The sequence below is a fragment of the Sminthopsis crassicaudata genome, chromosome 1, assembly GCF_048593235.1.
Source record: "Sminthopsis crassicaudata isolate SCR6 chromosome 1, ASM4859323v1, whole genome shotgun sequence".
Classification (NCBI taxonomy): Eukaryota; Metazoa; Chordata; class Mammalia; order Dasyuromorphia; family Dasyuridae; genus Sminthopsis; species Sminthopsis crassicaudata.
Window position 1 is genome coordinate 383,765,662 of NC_133617.1, and position 25,667 is coordinate 383,791,328.

The window sequence follows — 25,667 nt, forward strand, 5'->3', positions numbered from 1 at the left end:
GTACTTATTTATTTGGATCTTGTTTTAATACCACTTAAATCTATTTTAATACTTTTTTCATCTCTTTAAATATTGTCCATAATACTTATAATTAGTTTTTTTTTCATAAAAAGATCTCTTTCTTTTAAAACATAATTGCATAGAAATGTGCAATAGTCTCTTCCCTCCTCAGTCCCTTAGCAAAACATATCTTCAGGAAACTGAATAATACAAAATATAGGACTGATTTTTTTTTAGGTAAAGAAAAAGGTGCCATGGTCACATAATGGCAACTTGACTGTAGGCAAAAGACTTATGAGGCAATAAATGTCTTCTTGAAACTAATCTTATATACCTCATCTATAAAGAAATGAAAATTAGTTCAGCCTTACCTTTGTTTTCTCTTTTACAAGATGATCTTTTGGGGTCTTTTTTTTCTTCATTTTGAGTTAGTGTTTCGGGTTTAGGAATATTTTTACTAAAAATAGAGTTCTTTCTGGCCCTTTCTTTTTCTTCCAAGCGCATTTTCAGAGCTGCCACTTTGGACAGAATTTTCTTCTTCACACCCTCAGGTAAATGTCCAGTCCCGGACATTTCTTGCTTCTTATTTCCTTCCTCAGATGCTGATGCCAGAGTCTCTGGCACTTTAGATTTGAGAGGTACCATATGACAATGCTTTTTTTTCTCGCGCACCTTTTGTACAGTTCCTGGTAAAGAGTCTTTCAGACAATGATTTAGTAGCTGTTGATCTTGACATTTAGGACTGATTTTGGAAGTACATTCTGCTGGAATGAATGCCAAAGTTTCTATGGGGGATCCCAGTGAATCTGTGGCTTTGAGTTCTCCAGTTGCAGGCTCTTGTATTTTACAATCCTTTGCAAAATGTGTGGCCTCTCCCTTTAGAAATGAAGTCAAGGTTAATTCAACAGGCACATTTGATGGAGGCAAAGTAGGTGACAAATTTTGGGCATATTCAGTCTCAGGGTTTTTACATTCCTTTGAATCAGTACAAATCCATTCATGTTTTGGCTCAACTAAGTCATTCACAGGCACATCTTGTGTTTGGCTTATGGCACTGTTGGTATCTCTTTCATTGGAAGTATCAGTGGCTAGTTCAACAAGATTATTGGAAAGAACAAAGGATGCTGAACTACATTCAATAGTACTGTCTTGTGCCTTGTGGCTTGACTCATCTAAGTGACTCTCCATGGTCTCTGGGCTTTGTCTTTGTCTTCCAATGTCTGCACATGGAATTCCTTCCCCAAGGTATTTAACTTCCTTATGATATGGAACTTCCAACTTTTGACTAAAGCTCTCCTTGTTGAAATTCCTTTCCTCTGACATCACTTCTAGTGTGCTCTCAGAAGTCACTATTTTTCCTGTCCCATCCCACTCCATAACTTCTGTTCCATCTGCAGAATCTACAGAAGATTCCATGATTTGTGGGTGAGTCAAAAGCTGTGTAAGCAAAATGGGGCAAATCTCTGTAGATTGGTCTTTTTCCTGTGCTTTACTTATATGACTAGTTTTTTTCTTCCCAGAGACATCTGAGACCATATTCAAGGTCCCTTTAAATAGTGAAACTGCAGTAGAGGCTTCCTTCTCATCTATCGGATCTACTGATGATTCTAGGATGCTAGAATCTTTCAAATTCTGGATATTAGGGATATAAAAACCTACATTCTTTCTTACTTCTTTTTTCTCTTGAATTTTCCCATCAAAACAAGCAAACTGATTGGTGCTAGTTGGTGAGTCTATTTCAGATGTATCCAGTTTTTGTAGCTTGTTGTCTGCCCCAAGCTCTTCAGAAATCACACAAATATTGTCCACAACCACAGAACTAACTGGGCCTGCCCCATCCACTGCCTGAATTGGTGCTGAAGGCTCTGAAACAAGATCTGTCAAAGTTGAGGCTTTTTGCCTCCCTCCCGACTCACAATCTCCCTGACTATCATCCATGGAATTTTTGCTAGTTTCCTCCAGGAGGTTTTCCAAAGAATGTGGAATCTTCTGGGAAGCCTGCCTTTCTTCTTTGTCACTCATCATGGCTACTTTGCCACTGGGAACTCCTAAATTCCCTTCTCCCTCCTCAGAATTATCTGCTGAATGTTCTAATGGCAACAGGCTACTTTGCCCCCATGCAGCTTCGATGGCATAGAAGTCATCTTGGAGGCTGTCTTCAGAGAAAGAAGCTAAGTGAGGCTGAATCTCCTTGTGTATATTTTGTTCTGAATCTCTCACTTTGCTCTGACAACTCTCTTCCCAGTTTTTACCCACAGTACCCTCAGAGTCCTGGCTTTCAATGGTCAATCCATCAGTAAGAACACCCCAAGAATTACTCAAGAACTCTTCTCTCAGCAGCTGTGGATGGGGTAAATGAGCTGCTGTCCCAAAGGGATCTTTGAGGGTCAACTGCTCTGAAGCTTTAGTTGCCCAGTCGCTTCCAGCAGAGGTAGACTGTTCATCAGAATGAAGGTGAGTAATGTTTCCAGCTGGCACCCCAGGAAATTTTTCTTTAGTTTCCTCTGAGTGATTGTTTTGAGCAATTGAAACAGCAAAGTATTTGACCTGATGATCTCTACCAATAGTTTGAAGAGCAAGTGTTTCCTCCCCATCACCGGAAATCTGAGAATTCCTGATATTTTCAGTTGGAATCTCAGTTGACTTCTGTTCAGGATGCTCTGCAATCATGCCACAAAGTAAAGAAGTCGCTGTTTCATCCTCAATTCCAAGAAGGAGTGTCTCATCACTTGTTTTTTGGAGCTGGGAAAGGCAGTTGTTGTCTGTAGAAACAATGTGGTCTTTCCAAGTACTGACTAGGTTACTTTCTTGATCTGTTTTTAGCATTCTAGACAATTTTTTTCTGTTATCCAGTTTCTTTTCTTTTATCTCATTTTCATATGCCCTTTCTAAGCTGCTTCCCATGGAAATGTTTATGGGATATGGTGTTGTGTTTGCACCTGCAGCCTCTCTGTTTTCACATGTTGGGCAAGGTGAGTCAGTATCCTGTGCTCCAGTAAGTTGTTCAGTTATCACTTCACTGAGCAAACATAAATCAGACGCTTCACATTGACCTTCTGCCAGCTCTGAGCCCCTGGAGCAATTTTCTTTAGGCAAACAGTCATCACCTAGCATTGGAGAGGAAAAATCTTTGGGATCACATCCTGTTTCTGTGTCACCTGTTTCATGGAGTGCCATGACTAATGGTTCTTCTGCATCCCTTGGTGCACTAAGAGAATGTGGTACTGTCAGAAGATCATATGAAGCTTCTGCCAAAGCAATATATAGATTCTCTTGCTCCCCAAGATCAGCATCACATACCCTCTGGTAATGGGCTAAGAATTCACAGTCTAATGCATTTTCATGACTGGCCTCAGACCTAAATTGCTCATTTGGCTTGTCTTCCCTGGGACTTTTGGGATGGCAGATGTCATTTTCTTGGTCTTGTCTCTCATGGTGTTGTGGCCCTGGAGAGCATCCTTCCACCTGTATGTGTTGGGTCACTGATCCATCTTCATCACTGATACTTTGCAAAGTGTCATTGGAGTTTATTATGGTCCCACTTAAGGCAGAAGATTTCCATAGAAATTCAGAATTTCTCATGAGCTCTGAAGAGACTTGCAGGTGACTATTGCTAATACCCTCTGCTTTGTTTCCCTCCCTTTGTACCTAGGAAGAGAAGCAGAATAGAATCATTACTATTAAGGACCTATAATAGGACATGTTAATTATCCAGAGGATATTTAATCCTTTAATTACCTGCACTAATGGGAAGCAGAGATAATATGAATAATTGAAATCCACATTTAATCCAATAAACATCTTCTTAGCCAGTGACTTCCCAAACTCCTCCAGGGTACTATAAATCAAAGCAATTTCATTGGGGTTCCTCAAAATACAATACAGATCAAACAGTGCCAAAAGAAAGTTGGCACTGCCAGCCCATACTAAAATAGAACTTTGGTGTATATATACATGGTGTAACTATAAGACACATTTCAACAAGCCATACATGAAAATAAATGACACACAATTGATACTATAACTGCAAACTTCTCTTACTCCCAAAGCATTGACTGCTAAGTGTTCTTTCCTGACGTGTCATTAATTTTTTTCTCCTAAAATTCCTGTTATACAAGATGACCATGTGAGGAAGGAGAACAAGAAATCTATTTCACTAGTTGTCTCACCTCCAAAACTTTCCCATTAAAAAAAATCTACCTGTATAATTCATGCCTCTAAAATTGAGGAGTGGTGCAGAAGGAGAGAATACTAGATTTGTTGCAGGTTATGGGTTTGAGTCTCACTACAGTCACTCCTTCTACAAAATAGAGACAGAGGAGTAAACCAGACTTGGCTATGAATATGGTTTTTTTTTCTTTTAAGAGAGATTTTTTCAGGATTGGTAGTCTTTATTCTTTAATACTCTAGAAATGCCTAATAATGTGATTTTCCTATTTTATTTTATTGCCTCTGGGAAAAGCAGTTGATACAGTAGACATCAAACTGACCTCATAGGAAGATGTGGGTTCAAGTCCTATTGACTATGGGATCCCAGATGACTTTTCACCCTTCATTTTAGTGCCTTCTTCTGTTGATTATTTTCAGTTTATCCTGTATATAACTTGTGTATACATAGCTGTTTGCATATTATTTCTCCTATTAGACTATGAATTCTTTGAAAACAGGGCTTCTTTTGCTTTTCTTTGTATCCCCAGTACTTTGCATAAGGCTTGGCACAAAGTAAACAATTAATATAAATGTTTGTTGACTCTCTTCCATCTCTTCTTCAGTATGCTTACGTGTTTTTTTTTCCTTTTAAGAGAGGTTTTTCAGCATTAGTGAGAAATAGGCTTTAGTGTTCAATACCCTAGAATTGCTTAATGATATGATTTTCCTATTTTATTGCCTCTGGGAAAGGCAGTATATAGTCACATCAAACTGACCTCTTATAGTCAGGAAGATATGGGTTGCACCTAGCCAACCCTCAGCATTATATCACTCCTATCATCAATTGCTTTCATTTCTATAGATATGCTAAAGGGATGTGGAGAAAAATATACATCTCTTCTGACTAGATTCACAATTTATGTTACATAACCTCAATTCGACCATCATTGCTCCCAGGTAATTTTAATGTACCTCCCTCATCAACTCACTATTCTATTCTCTACTATACTTCTTCCAAATCTTTTCATCCCTCCTCAAATCCCTCATACTTTCCCCTTCCCCCACTCTCTCAGCTGAAAATCTTTCATTGTATTTTAACAAAAAAATAGAGGACATTCATTATCTCTCTTCTTCCCTTTTCCTTATCTCCTATCACTCAGATACCTTCCCCCAATTTCTCTTTCTTTACCACTGTCTCATATGATGACATGGCTCTTCACTCTTTCTCTTACCTAAAATCTTCACTTCAATCATAATCTAATGAAAAACTTTGAATGCCAAACAGAGCATTTTGTATTTGTTCTTTGGGACAATAGAAAACTACTGGAGTTTGTTGACTGATAGGGTGATATGGGTGGATCTGTGCTTTAAAAAAATCATTTTAGTACCTGAATGTGGAGGGTGGATTGAAGTGAAAACACTGGAATTAAGAGGGGTTGGGGTAGACTTCCTGTAGAAGTTGGGATTTTAGCTGGGACTTAAAAGGAGCTAGGTAGGTCAGTAGTCAGAGAGGAGAAAAGGGAGAGTGTTCTAGGCTTGGAGGACAGTCAGAAAAAAAATGCCTGGAGTTGAGAAATAGAACATCTTGTTCATGGAAAAGCCAGGAGGCCAGTGTCACTGGGTCAACGAGTATATAATACTCTTAATTCCAATAGTTTCACTCTGTTGTTTTCTATTTATTCCATATATAGCTTGCTTTGGGCCCAGATGGATCAGAGTGAATGTAAATAGCAATTGTTTCTGTTTTGGCTAGAAACCCTAAGCGTCTTCCCCTCCCAGACTGATTTTTTTTTTTTTTTTGGATAGGTAAAAATGGCAATTCTCTGTCTCATTTCTCACTTAGCCTTAATCACTTAAAGGTGTTGTCTCAGTCAACCTCTAGTTGAAAAAAGTCAAGGTTCTTAATATATCCAGGGCTCTCTCCAGTCATCCTGATGTATATCTGGCTACTGAGTCCAGATGGCTCAAGAGGAGAAAGTGAGGCTGGTAACTTTGCACATGGCATTATCTTTCTGATGTCCTGGTCTCTTTGAAGGACAAACAACAACAATCTGGACATCCTCTACCCACACCAGATCATAGTTCTTTATTTCTTAGTTGCTGATCTTTTCGGAGTTGCTGGACATTTCTTTCCCATGGGTTCAAGCTACAAACAACCTTCTCCAAACTTTTTTTGCTAAAGCACTTCTGTGATGAATCCTTTGTAATGCAAATAATCTTGTCCCATTTAATTGATTTTCTACATTTGATCTCTCAGATTTTCTTAAAGGTGTAATAATAAAACATACTGGTTTTCTAAAATCAGATCCCACATTTAAATAGAACTTTATGTTTTACAAAGATATTTTCAGTTACATTTCATATTATTTCACTTAATCTTCCAGTAATTTAGCTATGTGTATTTTGAGTATTATTATACCCACTTTGTAGATAATAAAATTAGATTTAGAATCCTTGAGATGGTTAGAACTCAGAGAATTAGAAGTGGAGGGGACCTAAGGTCATCTTGTTCAAGCCTCTTTCTTCATTTTACAGATGAAGACACTGAGTCCAAGAGAAACCATCACTTCCTAAAAGACACACAAGTAGTAAGTAGCAAAGTTAAAAAGAATGCCCAGATCCTGACTGCAAGTCCATGACTTTCTACTGTGATATAACATGCACTGAACTTGGAAGAAGGACAGCTAAGTTCAAATGCCAATTTGATGCAAATTAACTACATAATTTGAGCAAGTCATTAACTTCTCTGAGTCTCAATTTTTCTCATTTGTAGAATGGAGATAATAAGACTTTCACTACCTATCTTTTTAGAGATAGTAGGGTCCTGCTTGGGTCAGAAGCTTTCCATGCAAGATTGCATTAGGGGGAAGTACTTTGTAATCTTTAAGTTTTTATAGAAATGTGAGTTGTTGTTAATAACTTGCCCTTGGTCATACTGCTAATAAGTGACAGAACCAAGACTGAAACCACAGACTTTAGGGACATCAGTTCTGGGGACAGGATGCTCCAGTCTCATTTTTCATTCTGAAGAATAATTCAAATGAAAATCAAAACCATAAAACAAAACTTTCTATGTGAGTCAGCCATTTCTTTGAAGGCCATCTTTCTCAGTAAGTCATTATGAAACAGCCTCAACAAAGAATGAGGCTTCTGCTGCTCGATTTTTGTCAGAGGACCCGTGACTAGGATCATGTAGGCTTTCTTTATGTCTTATCTTGTGGGGAAACTCTTTGTTCAGGTGAAAATAAAACTGCTGATGGAGAATCAATTTCAGTGTTCTGTTTTTAGCTACTTGTTTTCTTGCCAAGTTCGCACGTTTTAATATGAGAAATAGAAACAAACCTCTGTATCAGAATTAGACATCTTCCTTTAGAAAAAAATGTGTGTTTCAGGTGGGTGGGTGGGTAGTAGGAATGGAGATCAGACCTGTAACCTACAGGAAGCCACCAAGGCTTTGTCCCAGGCCACGAAAATTTAAAGGATGTGAAAGTTTGCCACATATACTCTTTTAATAATCAGAAGTTACTAGAGAAATTCAATTGAATTTGGTATTAATTATTTCTTTTATTTTCACATTAGTTGTAAAATTTGTTTTGTACTACTTGCCCCAGAAGTCAAAAGGGCTGGTTCTTTAGGGGCAATGTTGTAGAGGAGAGGAAGAAAGAAAAATAAATCACATGCTAGCAACAATTCCAGACCTAACTTTCTTCTAAAAGCAGTATTTTAAGACTAAAAATTCACACTCAGGCCAACATGTCCTTTTCAACCCTTCATTCCTTGTTAAAGATTGTAATTGTGTATTTTATAATGGAGGTATTTGAGAGGTTTTCTCTAGTGTCTTATCATGATAAAAGACAGAGGGACACTCAGAGATACATTCTCAAAAAAGAGCCTCATCAGGTGCCAGTTATCATCTACAACCAATATCCTTTATAATCTCACTAGTTCAAATAAGTCTCCTGACTCCTTCTTAGCCCCCCCAAAATAGACAAAAATTAATAAAGTTACCCACCACTACTCTAGTAATTGTTCTCATTAGAATATGGAAACAATATTTATTCCCAATGCCAGGAAAAGGGATATTGTCTCACTAGCTGAACAGATACAGGAATGCATTTTGTCTTTCTTATGCCAGGGCCATTGCTATTTTTTAGACTCCCAGGCAAAGATGTGCTAGTAAATGTTTAACACTTGGTTCTCCAGGAGAAAAAAGTATACCACAGGACATACCCATAAGTTGAATCTACATTACCAATATTTTCTTCATTACTTCTTCAAATATAGACAATCAACAAAACAATAAATCAAGTCCTGATATGTAGCCTTTGCATATTTTAAGGTGTAAATATTTACACTGAATATTTAACAAACCTCTTGACAACTGGTACCAACAACCCCCTATTCCCAGTTAATGACAGCAAGTTCTGTTGGCAGTTACTGATTAAGTATGTATTTTTCTTGCCTGGTGAATGCAATTTATTTACTCGCCTATCTGTTGTCACACACACACACATACACACACACACACACACACACACACACACACACACACACACACATATTGCCCCCAATTAGGAGGACTTGAGCTTAAATCCAAACTCAGACACTTTTTAAGCTAGATGACTGTAGTAAATTAATAACCCCATTTGCCTCAGTTTCCTCATCTATAAAGGGGGCTGGAAATGGAAATGGCAAACTACTTCAGTATCTTTGCCAAGAAAACTCCAAATGGAATCATGAAAAATTAGAGATAATTGAAAAACAACAAAACCTTTGCCTTGGAGCTGCTTGGGTATGACTGTTTGAAAACTGTCTTTGTTGATACCTGTATAAACTCTGAACTACTCAAAGTTTTCTTAAGTTCCTTCTACAGTTCCATCTCCCACATACCTACTCTGTGAAGCCAAGAGAGAGATTTTGGTGCTTACATGTCATCATCAATCATTGTCATTATAAATAAACATTTGCTAAGTGCTGACTATGTGAAAGAAATTATTGAGATAAGTGGTATGTACTTTAGGGGCATGACCTCAAAAAACTTATCTATTGGGAGAAAAAGGACATATACATTTGCAGTAGGGGGAAGGAGAGGGAGAATCCTGTGTTTTCATTAGTATAAGGATCATTTTGCCTGGCAATTCCTTCACTGTGACATATCAGCAACTCTTCTGTAATCTTAGAGCATTGCCTCAGTTGGCACTGAGGTGAAGTGACTTGTCCATAGTCACACAGACAGTAAAAACCGTAGGCACAGGCTGCAGCCATATCCCAGAACCTGGTCTTCTGAACTCCAAGGTCAGTCCTGTACCTACCATGTCAGGCTAATCAAAGCCCTTAAGAGGCATTGGACAGCTTGAGGGAGAAATGAATATTTGAGAACAATGTCATTGGGCACAGAGGCAGATCCATCAAATGGGAACTGAAGCATAGAGGTGGTGAAAGATGTGCCAAGGAAAAAGGCATCAAAGCAGATAAGAGTGGGCCAACTTGACTGATGCCAAGGAAAACAGTAGGAAGAAACATGAGAAGTGATAAAGCAGAGGAATAAGGTCAAAGGGTCTGAAGTGCTGAAAGGTCTTGAAACCACAAATACATGGATACAAGACCTAGAAGAATCAGATATTCATCTCTCTTCCTCAAGCTCTGCTTTATACTGGCACATGCCAGAAATGAGTTTTATTGTCACATAATTTCCTCACTTCATCTTGTTTCGCTCATACCTTCTTTCCTCCATGTTTGACTGGGTGTAAATAGCAGTATGTCCATCAACAGTTGTCTTCACATTTTCAATTTCCTCCTCTAGCTCCTGGACACTTTAAATGGGGGACTCTCCCAATCCCAAATCATCCTGAGCTGCTACATCCTCATGCATAGCCAACCTTTCCCAGATATCTGCTGAGTTTTCATTAAACATGCATGACGTCATTCGATAGATCAAATCCATACCACCTGGTGGTGTGAAACTGAAAATAGACAGAACAGACCTGTCCCTGAGCCAATAGAAGCTTGAAAGCAAAATGCAGAATATTTTGGGGACCTGTATTTATTTTTAGGAGTTGTGCAGCATAAGAGGGGGGAAAAACACACCTTCACTAAAATCTTTGAAAATCACTTCAAAAAAATCACTTCAAAATAACACAAGCATAAGAAGAAAGTATATAACTCACTAGAATTTGTCCCCAATGTCTTTCCATTCCCTTCTGACTCTCCCACCCTTCGTAATTGGACCCATTGCATTCTTGGGATTTGACTTGCTCTCCTTCATTCCAGTGACTCCTGTGAAATGAGAAAACTTCAGCAGGCTAAGTTTAGAATCCTGTGCTTATTTCTGGGAAAGTCGCTGAGTTTTTAATATTGGTGCAGCTTATATATCAGGGGTAGAAATATAGGTCTGACTCCTTTACTGCTTTGACACTATGAATTTCACTTTGGTTCTATAAAAGGATGTTAAGGGGGCCTCCAAGGGTTAATGTGAATTCATCAGGGAACTTTTGCCAAGGACTGTGGTATAGTAGAAACAGCATCAGAGCAGAAGCCAGGAGCCCTGGGTTTTCATTTTGGCCTTGGCAGCTATGTGACCTTGAGTAAGTAAGTCACTGAGCTTTTCTCAAATCCTTGCTAGAGCAAGGCTTCTTAATTCTAGCTTGATGAATTGTTATTTGAATATTTTGATAATGGTATTTCAATATAATTGATTTCCTTTGTAATCTTATGTATTTTACTTTATACATTTAAAGCCTTATTCTTAGAAGAGTTTTATAGATTTCATTGGACTGCCTAAAGGTCCAGGACAAAAAAAAAATTGGCTAAGAATGGTGCTATCAAGCTATCTCACAGAATTGAGATAATAATAATAATCAAATAATAAGCACTTACTAAGCACTCACCAAATGACAAGCACTATGCAAGATACTGGGGATATAAAGATAAAGAATGAAACAATCCCTACTCTCTAGATGCCTACATTTTATCTAGTGAAACAATTTATATGAAAGTATGGCAGAAATACATGATACTCTTATTGCTTTTGAGGTACTGAATTCTGAGAAAATTTAATTAACTTTCAGATGGCCAAGATACTGTTTTTATGATAAATGCTTGTTGAACAAGTGAGTGAGAGGATGATAATTGTAATTTTTTTCCTTGTTTTTAGTCATTTTTCAGTTGTGTCTAATGCTTCATGATCCCATTTGGGGTTTTCTTGGCAAAGATACTGTAGTGTTTTGCCATTTTCTTCTCTAGCTCCTATTACAGATGAGGAAACTGGGACAAACTGGGTTAAGTGACTTGTCCAGATCACACAACAACTAAATGTCTGAGGCTAGATTTGAACTTGGGGAGTTGAGTCTTCCTGATTTCAGGTCTGGCCCTTTAACCACTGTGTCACTTAGCTGCCAGATAATAGTGATAATAGCTAATATTTATGTTTTAAGATTTTTCAGTACACTTCATATTCATTATCAACATGAATTTATATTCAATCAGTAACCAGATATCACTCTTTTAGTTCCATAACAACTCTTGAATTCATTTTCTTCTCACTATCCTTATTTATTGTAATCCTCACCTAATTGAATTTTCAGATAATCTCTTCCTTCTCCCAATGATCTTCAACACAGCTGTTAAAGTGATTTCCTTAAGTACAAAGCTAACTATGTCCATTTCTACTCAATTAATTTCAATGGTTCCCTATTGCTAAGAGGACACACTATTAACTTCTTTGACTTTTAAAATTCTTCCTAACCTGACTAGGATTTACCTTTCCAACTTTATTCTCTATTATTTCCCTTTCTGAAAGATCCTGTGGTATAGACAATAGAAAACTGGCTTCAAAGCCAATAATATCAATCAACTAATTGATTATTAATATCTCAATTCTGTGAGATAGCTTGATAGCACCATTCAGTTTAACTTTTTGACAGATATTAACTTTGTGACCCCCAGGGTCTGGAACATTCTCCATCCTTACCTCTGCCTCATATAGTCCCTGCTTTTCTTTAAAGAAGCCTTTCCTGATCCTCTATCTTCTAGAGACTTCATTTCCAAGCTATCTTATATTTCACTAATTTGTGTGTATAGTCCTCTCTGTATCTTTCTGTCCTCCTCTCTCCAGGTAAATATATAAATAGATAGATAGATAGATAGATAGATAGATAGATAGATAGATATAGATATATGTATGTACACATATATATATATAAAATGTATATATATATGTATAAACACATGTGTGCTACTTAATTTTATAGTTTATATATATACACACACACATATATATATTATATACACATATAATATTTAAAATTACTTGTTTCTTCCAATAGAATGTAAGTTCATTATGAGTAGAAAGTGTTTCATTCTTTGAATTTCTATCCCTAGTATAAAGTAGACACTCAAAATACTTATTGGCTGATTAACTGATCCAAAGATCAGTGGATTAACTCCCCTCTAGGGATTGAAGATATGGATCTAGTAAAATCTGAGTATGGAGGTACAGGTCTGAGGTCCACTATAAAGGATGCTAATCTAGACAGATATAGAGGAACAATTTAGCAAAAACAAGTAGAGGATGGGATGAATGAATAGTAGGACAGGACAGGAAATTGAAGCATGAGTAAATATATCATTTTTGTCTTTATATCGACAGAATTTAGCAGAAGCCTTGGCACCTAGTTAATTTTTAACAAATGTTTGTTGATTGACTGATTGATGCATTATCTTACTTGAGCTAGGCTATAAGTTCAATTTTTATCTTCATTCTAAAAACAAGAAAACAGATCCAGAACTACTTGCTATCTAGAGGGTGTGGAGGAAGTAGGAGGGAAATTGGCACATAAGGTTTTGCAAGGGCTAATGTTGAAGAATTGTCCATGCATATGCTTTAAAAAATAAAAAGTTCTAATAAAAAAAAATAAAACAAACCCAGAGAGTTTAAATGACTTTCCCAGCATCACATAGACTATAAGAGTCTGAGGAAGAATTTAAACCTAGGTTTTCCTGACTTCAAATCTAGTTATTTTTCATGTTGTATCTATGTATATACATAGATATATGTAAAAGTATATATATATATATATATACATATATATTTGGATTATTTATATAAATATATTATAAATGTATATATACACACACACGAATGTGTGTATATATTTTCTTAGTATACCTAATGACAAATTGCAGTCTTGAAAAAACACAGAACAGAATTTCCCTTTGGGAAAATGAAGACTGAGATGTGAACAAGATCAGAGAAGGCAAAATAGAACTCTACAAAGTACAAGGGTCTCTGTCATTAGAATTAGAAGGCCAGGCCTGACCTATTACTGTTCCCTGATACATATGATAAGAGCCTAAAACATACCATCTGTGTGCCTTTGGTCAACTGTCTCCATTCCCAGAATGCACTTCTTTCTCAGAGCCACATCATAGAATACTTACTTTCTTCAAGGCCCAGCTCAAGTATCACCTGTTACCTGAAGACCTACATGATCCTTTTTCTCTAGTGGATGGTGTCCTTTCTTCCAATTCAGAAATTAATTTTTATTTATATTTATCTCTGTGTTAATTTCATTCTCCTTTTTCCCAATCAATGACTAGCTCCTTGAGAGCAAGGTTATTTTGTTTTTTCTTTATATGCCTGGCACTTAGGATGCACTTAATGAATACTTTTGAATGAATGAAATAATGGATTACACATACTTTCCTATATTAAGTTTTCTCAGGTTTTAGATAATGTAGCTATCCGAACTCATTTACTATCTCCAAGCGATTAAACCTTTTGATCTATGAGATAGAACCCCCTCAAAGAGAACATTCATTCCACAGTTTATATAAAATACTGTGTTCACTTGAATTTCTATGGACCTGCTCTTGTGCTAGTCACATCCAGAGTGGAATATGAAATGGAAGAGATTTTAGAAACAGACAGAAGAAGAGATGGTATTGACACCATTTTATAAGTGATAAAGACTAAGGTCTGAGAATTAGAAGATGTCCATTAAACTCAAGTTTTACCAAAAGAATAGAGAAAAGTCTTATAAGAGCATTCCTTTTCTCCATGTAAGGAGTAAAACTTAAGAGGATTCTGTTAGAAAGGCTTGGAGAGACATACATGAACTGATGCTAAGTGAACTGAGCAGAACCAGGAGATCATTATACACTTCAACAACAGTACTACATAATGATCAATTCTGATGGACGTGTGAGAGGATCCAAATCAGTTCCAATTGATCTGTAATGAACAGAACCAGCTACACCCAGAGAAAGAACACTGGGAAATGAGTATGAGCTACAACATAACATTTCCACTCTTTCTGTTACTGTTTGCATTTTTGTTTTTTTCTTCTCAGGTTATTTTTACTTCCTTTCAAAATCGGATCTTTCCTGTGCAAGAAGATAACTGTATAAATATGTATACGTATATTGTATTTAACATACACTTTAACATATTTAACTTATATGGGACTACCTGCCATTTAGGGCAGGGGGTGGGAGGAAGGAGAGGAAAAGTTGGAACAGAAGTTTGTACAAGGGTCAATGTGAAAAAATTACCCATGCATATTTTGTATATAAAAAGTTATAATAAAAAATAAAATTAAAAAAGAGGATTCTGTTAGCATAATAACTTCTGAGCCCCAACAAAAAACTAGGGAATGCGTGAAGAGTGCAATTAAATAGCTGTATTGCCATTCCACAATGCAGAAGTGGGGAATTAAAGTAGCAACTTTACTATTTTTGAGCAGAATTGATTTAACAATGGAAAGAGGAAATGAACCAAGTATAAATTTTCATATTCACAGAAGGGCAAGCTGCTGTTGTGCAACTGACACTAACAAATACAACTGGAATGAGAGGAGCGATGTGCAGTTATGATATTTCTCTATCTCCCAACATGGGGAGACTGAGGTAATTACCCCAAGGTAGGGAATCAGTTAATTCAAAGGGTGAATCTGTTATAATATAGTAATTCAGATGCAACTTAGGGTGAAAAATCTAAAAAGCAATTGATCTAATTCTTTGCCATTTCTATCTAAGGCATGTTTGGGAGCCCTGTGTGCAGAATGAATCTAATGAATCCCAATTTTTTCTCAAATGTAAACTCTGCACTTTTCTTCCTCTTTAATGGCTCCATTATCCTTTAATCCATTCCAGAAAATCCCTTAATTTGTTGACAATATGTTGTGTTTTGAAGCCCTGGACCCAAAGTTTGGTCTTTTTTGTTTGTTTGTTTATCTTTTTATTAAAGCTTTTTATTTACAAAACATATGCATGGGTAATTTTTCAACATTGATCCTTGCTAAGCCTTCTGTTCCAAATTACCCCTTCTTCTCCTCACCCCTCCCCTAGATGACAGCTAGTCTATTACATGCTAAATATGTTAAAATATGTGTTAAATCCAATATATGTATACATATTTATACAGTTATCTTGTGCACAAGATAAATCAGATCAAGAAGGAAAAAAAACTGGGAAAGAAAACAAAATCCAAGCAAACAACAACATAAAGAGTGAGAATGCTATGTTGTGATCCACATTCTGCTCCTATGGTCCTCTCTTTGGGTGTACATGGCTCTCTTCATCACTGAATAATTGGAACTGGTTTGAATTATCTCATTGTTGAAGAGAGCCACATCCATCAGAATTGATCTTCATATAATCTTGTTGCAATATATAATTATCTCTTGGTTCTGCTCATTTCACTCATGTAAATCTCTCCAGGCCTCTCTGAAATCATCCTGTTGGTTGTTTCCTGCAGAACATTCATACACCATAATTTATTCAGCCATTCTCCAATTAGTGGGCATCCATTCAATTTCCAGTTTCTTGCAAAAAGGGCTGCCACAAACATTTTTGTACATGTGGGTCCCTTTCTCTTCTTTAAGAGCTCTTTGAGATATAAGCCCAGTAGAAACATTTCTGCATCAAAGGGTATGCAGTTTGATAGCTTTTTGAAAATAGTTCCAGATTGCTCTCCAGAATGGTTGGATCCATTTACAATTTCACCAACAATGAATGGATCAGTGTCTGAGTTTTCCTACATCCCCTCTAACATTCATCATTATCTTTTCCTACCATCTTAGCCAATCTGAGAGGTATATAGTAGTTATTTCAGGGTTGTCTTAATTTGAATTTCTCTGATCAATAGTGATTTGGAGCACCTTTTCATATAACTAGAAATAGTTTTAATTTCTTTGTCTGAAAATTGTCTATTAATATCCTTTGACAATTTATCAATTGGAGAATGGCTTGAATTCTTATAAAGTTGAGTCAGTTCTCTACATATTTTAGGAATGAGGCCTTTATCAGAATCTTTGAATATAAAAATATTTTCCCAGTTTACTTCTTCCCTTCTAATCTTGTCTGCATTAGTTTTGTTTGTATAAAAACTTTTTACTTAATATAATCAAAATTATCTATTTTGTGATCAGCAATGATCTCTAGTTCTTCTTTGGTCACAAATGCCTTCCTCCTCCATAGATTTGAGAGGTAAACTATGCTATCTTCTTCTAATTTGTTTATAATATCATTCTTTATGTCTAGAACATGAACCCATTTTTACCTTATCTTGGTATATGGTATTAGGTGTGGGTCTATGCCTAGTTTCTTTCCATACTAGTTTCCAATTTTCCCAGCAGTTTTTGTCAAATAGTGAATTCTTATCCCAAAATTTGAAGTCTTTGGGTTTGTCATATATTAGATTGCTATCGACATTGACTATTTTGTTCTGTGAACCTAACCTATTCCATTGATCAACTTCTCTATTTCTTAGCCAGTACCAAATGATTTTGATGACCACTGCTTTATAATATAGTTTTAGATCTGGTACAGCTAGGCCCACTTCATTTGATTTTCTTTTTATTAATTCCCTTGAAATTCTTGACCTTTTGTTCTTTCAGATGAATTTTGTTGTTATTATTTCTAGGTCAATAAAATAGTTTCTTGGGAGTTTGGCATAGCACTAAATAAGTAGATTAGTTTAAGTAGTATTATCATCTTTATTATATTCGCTCAACCTATCCAAGAACACTTGATATTTTTCCAATTGCTTAGATCTGAGTTTATTTGTGTGGAAAGTGTTTTGTAGTTTTGCTCATATATTTTCTGACTTTCCCTTGGCAGATAAGATTCCCAAATATTTTATACTATTGAGTTATTTTAAGTGGAATTTCTTTTTGTATCTTTTGCTGTTGGGTTTTGTTAGTGATGTATAAAAATGCTGAGGATTTATGTGGATTTATTTTGCATCCTGCAACTTTGCTAAAGTTCTGGATTATTTCTAATAGCTTTTTAGTTGATTCTCTAGGGTTTTCTAATATACCATCATATCATCTGCAAATAGTTATAATTTGTTTTCCTCATTACCTACTCTAATTCCTTTAATCTCTTTTTCTTCTCTTATTGCCAAAGCTAGCATTTTTAATACAATATTGAAGAATAATGGTGATAGTGGGAAACCTTATTTAACTCTTGATCTTATTGGGAATGGTTCCAGTTTATCCTTTACATATAATGCTTGCTGATGGTTTTAAATATATGCTACTGACTATTTTAAGGAAAAGTCCATTTATTCTTATACTTTCTAATGTTTCTAATAGGTGTTGGATTTTACCAAATGCTTTTTCTGTATCTATTGAGATAATCATATGGCTTTTGTTAATTTGGTTATTGATAAAGTCAATTATGCTAATAGTTTTCCTAATGTTGAACCAGACCTGCATTCCTGTTATAAATCCTACTTGGTGTATTATCCTGGGGATGATTTTCTGTAATATCTTTGCTAATATTTTATTTAAGATTTTTTGTATCAATATTCATTAGGGAGATTTATCTATAATTTTCTTTCTCCATTTTCATCCTACCTAGTTTGGGTATCAGTATCATATTTGTATCATAAAAGGAATTACGTAGGAGTTCTTCATTCCCTATTTTTTCAAATAGTTTATATAGTATTGGAATTAATTGTTCTTTAAATGTTTGGTAGAATTCTCATGTAAAATCTGTCTAGTCCTGGGAATTTTTTCTTAGGGAGTTGATTAATATCTTATTCTGTTTCTTGTTATGAAATGGAGCTATTTAAGTAATTTATTTCCTCTTCTTTTAATCTGGGCACTTTATATTTTTTAGGTATTTCTCCATTTCACTTAGGTTATCAATTTTTTGGCATAAAGTTGAGCAAAATAACTCTTAATTATTGCTCTAATTTCCTCTTCATTTGTGGAAACTTCTCCCTTTAAATTTTTGAGACTAACAATTTGATTTTCCTCTTTCCTTTTCCTAATCAAATTAACTAAAAGTTTATTTACTTTGTGTTTTTTTTTCATAAAATCAATTCTTAGTTTTATTTATTATTTCAATAGTTTTTTTAGTTTCAATTTTATTAACCTCTCCTTTTATTTTTAGAATTTCAAGTTTGGTATTTGATTGGAGTTTTTAATTTGTTCTTTTTCTAGCTGTTTTAGTTACAAGCCCAATTCATTGATCTTCTCTTTCTCTATTTTATGCAAGTAAAAAGATATAAAATTTTCCTTATTACTGCTTTGGCTGCATCCCACAAATTTTAGTATGTTGTCTCATTGTTGTCATTCACTTGGATTAAATTATTGATTGTGTCTATGATTTACTACTTCACCCATTCATTCTTTAGGATGAGATTATTTAGTTTCCAATTACTTTTTGGTCTGTTATCCCATGGCCTTTTATTGAAAGTAAATTTTATTGCATCATGAGCTGAAAAAAAATGCATCTACTATGTCTGCCCCAAAGTTTGATCTTGCAGAAGGTTAGAACCTAGAACCATAGAAACAATATAATTACAGAAGGTCTATGGTCCCTTATTTCTATCTCTGGATAGACATGTAGACTATTAGCATTGAAGTGAGTATAAGTTGTTGGGGAATACTCTATTTATTTAATATAGATTTGGCCTTAGAAAGAAATTTCAAAATGGACAAAAAAAGAAAATTGTTATGATAGTCAATGATTTTTAAATGTTAATAGATCTGAATCTATAGTTTCTTGAGTCATGAGTATGTGGTTGCCATTATTGTACTGTAGTGGCGATAATAAATTGTACAAACAAACCAAGTTCTTGTAAAAATTTTAGAAGTCTAAACCAGAAACAGGAAACACATGATATAAATATCATCCCATCACTCAGCTTTTCAAGAGTGGTTTCAAAGCATGTATCATAATGACATTTAAGAAAACAAATGTAACTCTTAAGCAAGAAACTTGCCTTAGATGTATGATTATTTTTGCAAATACCAAAAAGTAAAAAGAAATATATTTTACTTTAGGACTTTTTGGGGTACAGTTTCCTACTTGCTGTAGTTTGCTAGCTCCTTATCTTCATTGACACAAAATTAGGATTTAGTAGTAGTTAGTTCTTTTTTTGCCTTGTGTATTCTACTCTTAGAAGTCATTAATACAGCAACCCATTCTAAGCCAATACAAACTTATAATACATAAGTGCAAAGAATAAGTAGAAAGATAGCTACTTTAAGAAACAAATTATAGTGATATTTCTTCTTGGATTGCCTTCATCCATCCTATTCTTCAGCTAAGATTCCTTTAGATGTTGTCTGACACATCTATATCTCTTTAGATTTTAATCCTCTTCTTTTATTCCTACCTAAGACATCTTTGTCTTTACAAATTGTCAGCTTCTACTGGGCTAGACCTTTCTCCTCATTTCAAATTTTAGTTTTGCTTCAAACTGGAATATTTTCTCTCCTAATTTATAAAATAGCTAAATGCTTTTTGACCTTGATTTTTTTAGACCTGAACTGTTTGGTTTCTTTTGAAGAAAACAGAAGCACCTTTTGTTTATTCATAAAAAACCATTTGTGTGTGTGCATGCATGCACGCACATGTGTATGCAGATGATTACATCCATGATACTAGTTAGGTACATGAAATTGGAGCAAGGATATGTGTAGCTGGGTGCTCCTTTAAGAAGGTTTTTCTTTTTAAAATAACAAAACAAAAATAACAGCAGAAACCTTTCCTCATCAACTTTCTTTTCTAAGTAATAGAATGACAAGAAAATTAAAGCCCAATAAAGGGATTGGGATAATGTTTTGATGGAAGAATTCAAAGATCACACTGGATTACTTTCTCCTGAGGGAAGGCCATTCCTTCTAACACTATGTTAAACTTTTCACTGAAGCATTTTTTAATGGTAGCAAAGTATTGGAAACTTAATAAATGCCCATTGATTAGAGCATGTCTAAATAACAAATTAAACATGAAAGTAATGGAATAGTAGTGTGCTGTTAAAAATACTGGGAAGACATAATATGTTTATTAAATATAGTTACTTGTCTTCTTATCAAAGCGACCATAGACTAGGCTTTGGTCTGAATGACATTTATAAATATGTGTGAGTCAAATGCAAATGTTAAAGGCTAATGAAACTTTCTGTGGGCCCAAATGATCCATATATTCCAATCCATATTGGATGTTTTAGTTAAACACTTGAGACTTCTTGAGACTCTTCTTATTATGGAGAAACACTCTGTGTTTTTATCTTAATAAATTCTAATTAAAAAATGAAAATCTTGTAAGATCCAACTGGCTTTCTCACAGAGGTTTCAAGGAACTCTTGATCTGATTGCCCTGTGGTCTCCATACTTTCAGGTTATCCAATTTATTGTACTAGCTGTAAGTGATTGGCAATTCATTTATGGCAAATGGCTGTGTAAATGATTATTGATTGGGGTACACATTCTACCATAATAAGAAAATGTTTCACATATGTGTATGCACACACACACATTCTTAATTTCATTTTTGTTTCACAGTGAAACCTCATTAATTCATACTTCTTTAAGATGGGCTTTTTGATGATTCCATCCAGGTAAAATAAAAATTTCTACTGTATATGGGAAAAAAAGACTTGATTAAGTAGGTTGAAACTATAGTTGACATAGATGGATAAAAGTTTGTATTATAGATGGAGAAATGAGAAATTAATTCCCTAAGGCAAGTAATGAAGGCTGAGGTTAGATAGAAGTCTAACCCATACCACTTGTTACAAACTGTCAGACAGTGGAATTTGAATGTATAAAATACAGGAAGTAGCCCCAGACCCCATTCTTTTAAAAATAGGAACTACAGATGGTTGTACTGACAACTGTGGAACAGAAGAGAAAATCAGAGGTAAGGACTAAAGTATAAACAGCAGTGGTTTTTTAAAAGGTATAATACTTATACACAGACAGGATTCAGTAGTAAACAATGGTAGCCTGATTTGGTGCCATTCAAGGGCTTTTTGTGCCGAGTACCAATCTTTATTATTCGTTAAGCTAAAGGAAACATGTGTCCTTAGTTCCATTCCAACTTCTGTTCCTTAACTATTGCAACTATTGCCAGAAAGGGAAATTTTAAGGTGGAGTTTTCCCAGAATTCCCTTTATGATGATGTAATCTGGCTGATTTCCATTTACTTATGTGATAACTTTTCCATGAATGGAAAAGTTACATTATAAGAAATCCCTGCTCCAAGGTCTCAGATACATATTTCAGCACTCTGGGTTCTTATTGACCTTTGTGACAATTTTCTATTTTGCACAGAAGATACTTTGCTTTCATTTTATGCCTCCTGCCCAATTAAATAAGAACACGAAGCTAGAAATGTTTCCTTTTTGCCCTCACACAGAGTTGCTTTTTCTTCTGGGAACAACAGGGTTAGACATTTGGGTGCTTTCCATGAATGGGGTGGAAACAGCACTGGCTTCCTACTGGCTTGGAATCATGGAAGTTTGCCCAGCTTGGGCCTGAATGTAATGTAATTTGGACTCTCTTTCTGGTGGTGAGTTTCTTCTCATCAAAGTTTCAGACAAAAGTGACCAAACATTCTCCATATTTGTGTGGGGTTTTTTGGGGGGTGGGTCTAAAAATTAAGTGACAATTGCATATATTGACTGATGTGATGGATGTATTATTTTGTTTTATTGATCTTTCTTTTGATAGTGGATATAAGGAATGACTCCCTGAGTAGAAGAGGAGATAAAGAAAAAAAAAACAACAAAAATAAGGTTTTAAAAATTAAAGACTCAAGGAGATCTTCCTGGCTTATTTTAATTCGTAATGTTTTTATACTTGAACTAAGAATTCATACTAGTGTGCAGACTAATGGGCTCCAATAAGCCAAAGATCAAGGCTTCTTAAACCTTTTCCACTCAGGATACCAGGTATTTAAATATATAAAATAGATATACAAATCAAACAGGTATTGATAATAAATCATAAATTTGTGAGCCCCACATTCAGTTATGAGACCCCATATGGGGTTGTGAACCACAGTTTAAGAAGTTGTGTTACAGACAATAACCATTATTCCTTTAGAGATAGAAAGCCATGTTGGTGTAGCTGAGTGTTTTCAGTGAAAAAAAGCTAGAGACTGAAAAAAAATGAATGGGGTGTTTTGCCTAAATGATTCTGGTTGATTTTGTTGTTGTTCTGCTCATATTCACCTTATGAATCACAGAGTCATAAATTTGGAGCTGGAAAGAACCATAGAGATCATCTAGGTCAACTCCCTCATTATGCAAATGAAGAAAGACCCAAAGAGATGGAGTTGCTTGCCCAAGATCACACGTAATAGCCAAGATTTTAACCCACATCATTTGACTCCAAAGCCAGCAAACTTTCCATCTTACCACTCTATATCTCAAAGTGTCTGCTCACCTGATACAATATGTCTAAGGGAAAACAAAAACAAATTGTCTTCATCTTATTCTATATATAGTATTTCCTAGTCCTAATTAGGATAACATCTTCTCTTTCTTCCTATGAAAATTTGACGTAACAATTGAGATTGTGACCTGATGGTGTACATCCAGGAGATGATTCACCATATAGCTTCCTTGGCTACAAAGAGTCAGGATTGTGTTCTTGATTTGCATCCTGAGCTTTGGGAAGGCACAGGTTCATTAACTGTAAAGTTCCTAGAAAAGTGTGACATAAGTATTATGTAATAATATTACAATGTTCTTACCAGCATCAGTAGGAAAGATTATTTTGGAACATTGTTGCCTCCCTGGTTTCAAATCAGCAAAGATGGAATTTTCCCAACCAAATTGTACAAGAGGGTACCAAATAGTCCCCTAAGTCATCTGAATACTTGAACACAATCTTCCAAGGTAACTTACCATATCTCTAGAGAGTAGTTTTCCCACTGAGGAAATTAAGTTTCATGTAAGCTAAGTACATTGTTCAAAGATTTCCAGAACAAAGTATAATGGCCCTTTCTTTAAAAAAAAATGCCCTTGGGAAATAGAAAAGTATTAATTCCCATTAGTTATTGGGCTCATATTTGTCTAAATGAACTCATTTTTAGGTCTTGTGGCTATCTTAAAAGGTTATTTTTCTTTAATCAGCCATATTATATTCTCTCTGCCCACAAAGAAAGATCTCTCTTGCTCATTAAATAATTGTTCTCTAAATTCAGAGATTTAGAAAAAATTGCAGCACTATGTGTTTCTATTGAATAAATTAAAACTTGCTTCTGGAGTAAAGGACCCAGGAGAGAATGGACAAGAAATTATTCTCCCTTTTAAAATTAATAAATTCATTTTAAGCTACCCTGGTCAATAGTATGAAAAACTTATTGTTAAATTGACCCATCTGTTGCAGAAGTGTAATGAGTTTGAGGAAATTGGACTAAGAATCTTAGAGCTGGGGGTCATTGGTTTTATTCCTAGCTCTTCTGTGAACTAATTTTGCTACAATGGGAAAAGCCTTTTTATTCAACATTTTTTCCATCTATAAAACAGGGGATTGCGCCAGCTATCTTCAAGGTTTATTTACCTCTAAAATTCTATGACTTTATCTTGGGTCACAGAAACCAAACCCAATCCTTTCAGACTACAGGAAGTAAAATTTTACACTCTAAGGAGAATGGAAAGCCCTAGCAGATAACCTAGGCTAGTGTTGTGATTGAGGTTTAAGTCAGACCAAAAGAAATGGGCAAATGAAGTATTGTTTTTGGCACTCAGCTCCAAAACAAGTCAGCAATGAGTGATTTGTTTCAGGAGATTAAACCCACACACCAGGAGGTTCATGACCGCCTCTCACCAGCCTCATCAGGAGTCACCCAAATTCCAATCCCTAAACTGCTCCTCAAAATAAAACTCTGCTGTAAATGGTACACCTGTTTTGGATTAGTTACAATAAATCAACATCTATGCTTATTTCAGTTACCCTGGACAGGTGAAAACAAAGACATGTTTTTAGCAAGCATACTAGAAAACAGAGGGGGAAATGAAAGGTTAAAATGTGGGAATGGATAAAATAGTGTTGTTATAGTTTCAGTGTAAGAATGAATCACCAAAGAAGCTTCCATGTCCTGTGGTAGGGTGTGACTATTAACTTGACCAGTAAATGCCTACACATCTAAAATTCTGTCACCCCAACATGGCTTTATCATTAGCATATCCCTCCAGCCTACTCTCTAACTCCCTGGTTTCCTAATCTGTATTATCCAGCATTATCACCATAGGTGAAAAGACTTCTCTGCCCCCATTGCCTTTTGTATTTTCATCCTTATTCAACAAAGTCTCCCAAAGTCTATTCTTTTATTGGTCCCTTCTACTGAGCTTTTGGGTATTCTTATTCTATTGTAAACTAATTTTCTGGCATGTTTTTCTAGTTCTGCTTCTCCTTCAATTTACCCAAAATGGACTGGAATCTCAATTTCTTCCCGGGATGCCACTACCCTTTTGATTCCCTAGGTTTGAAATCTTGGTTTCAAACTCAAATCTTTATTTTTATTCACTCCCTATATCAGACAGCGGATAAATCTTATTGCTTCTGTCTTAACAGTATATTTCAGATCTATCCTTTTTTTTCAGATCAGACCACCCCAGTTCAGCACATCATCAGTTCTCTATTGGTTTATTGCAATACCTTTCTAATGAGTCCTCCAATTTCTTCCTTTTCTAAGTCATCATTGTACCACAGTTAAAGTGATTTTTTTAAGAGTAGAGCTAACTCTGTCACATCCCTATCCAATAAACACTAATGGCTTTTTATTACCTCTGGGATTACATATAAAATCCTCCCATGGTCAGACTTTTCACAATCTGGATCCAATTTAAATTTCCAGTATTATTACACCTTATTCCCCTTTACATACACTACAGTATTCTTTATATATACCACTTTATTTAATATCTCTACCTTTGCACTGGCTGTTCCTTACAACAATAATCCATTGCTTCCTTGCCTCTGCTTCTTAGAATTAATTCCCAGTTATTTTCAAGTTTCCTCCACATGCCATCTCCTACATAAGGCTGTTTTTGATCCCACCAGCTGCCAGTGCCTTCTGTCTCACCCCTCCCCATCATTATGCAATGATTTTGAATCTATTAAAGTTAGGAGCAGAGCTGGAAGATGTCCTTGCTCCTTAATGTTAATTCTAAATCAATTGTCCTAGTGTCATCCTCAGCAAACTCTCCTTTTCTGGAAGTTTCAGCCATGACAATTTCATCCTGATTAATAGTTTCAGTTGACATT

The 25,667-nt window shown here is 35.4% G+C and overlaps 1 protein-coding gene and 1 long non-coding RNA gene across 2 annotated transcripts in view; one reads left to right on the top strand and one right to left on the bottom strand.

Moving 5' to 3' along the window:
• The window catches only part of ALPK2 (alpha kinase 2), a 152,290-nt gene that overhangs the window by 72,727 nt on the left and 53,896 nt on the right, over nt 1-25,667 (bottom strand). Inside the window, exon 4 of the mRNA XM_074279450.1 lies at nt 372-3,648. Within this exon, the coding sequence (XP_074135551.1) occupies nt 372-3,648 (3,277 nt within the window). The remainder of the gene's footprint in view (nt 1-371; nt 3,649-25,667) is intronic.
• The window catches only part of LOC141549684 (uncharacterized), a 65,397-nt gene continuing 50,368 nt past the window's right edge, over nt 10,639-25,667 (top strand). The window contains exon 1 of the long non-coding RNA XR_012484421.1: nt 10,639-10,733. This is a non-coding gene — a long non-coding RNA (uncharacterized LOC141549684). The remainder of the gene's footprint in view (nt 10,734-25,667) is intronic.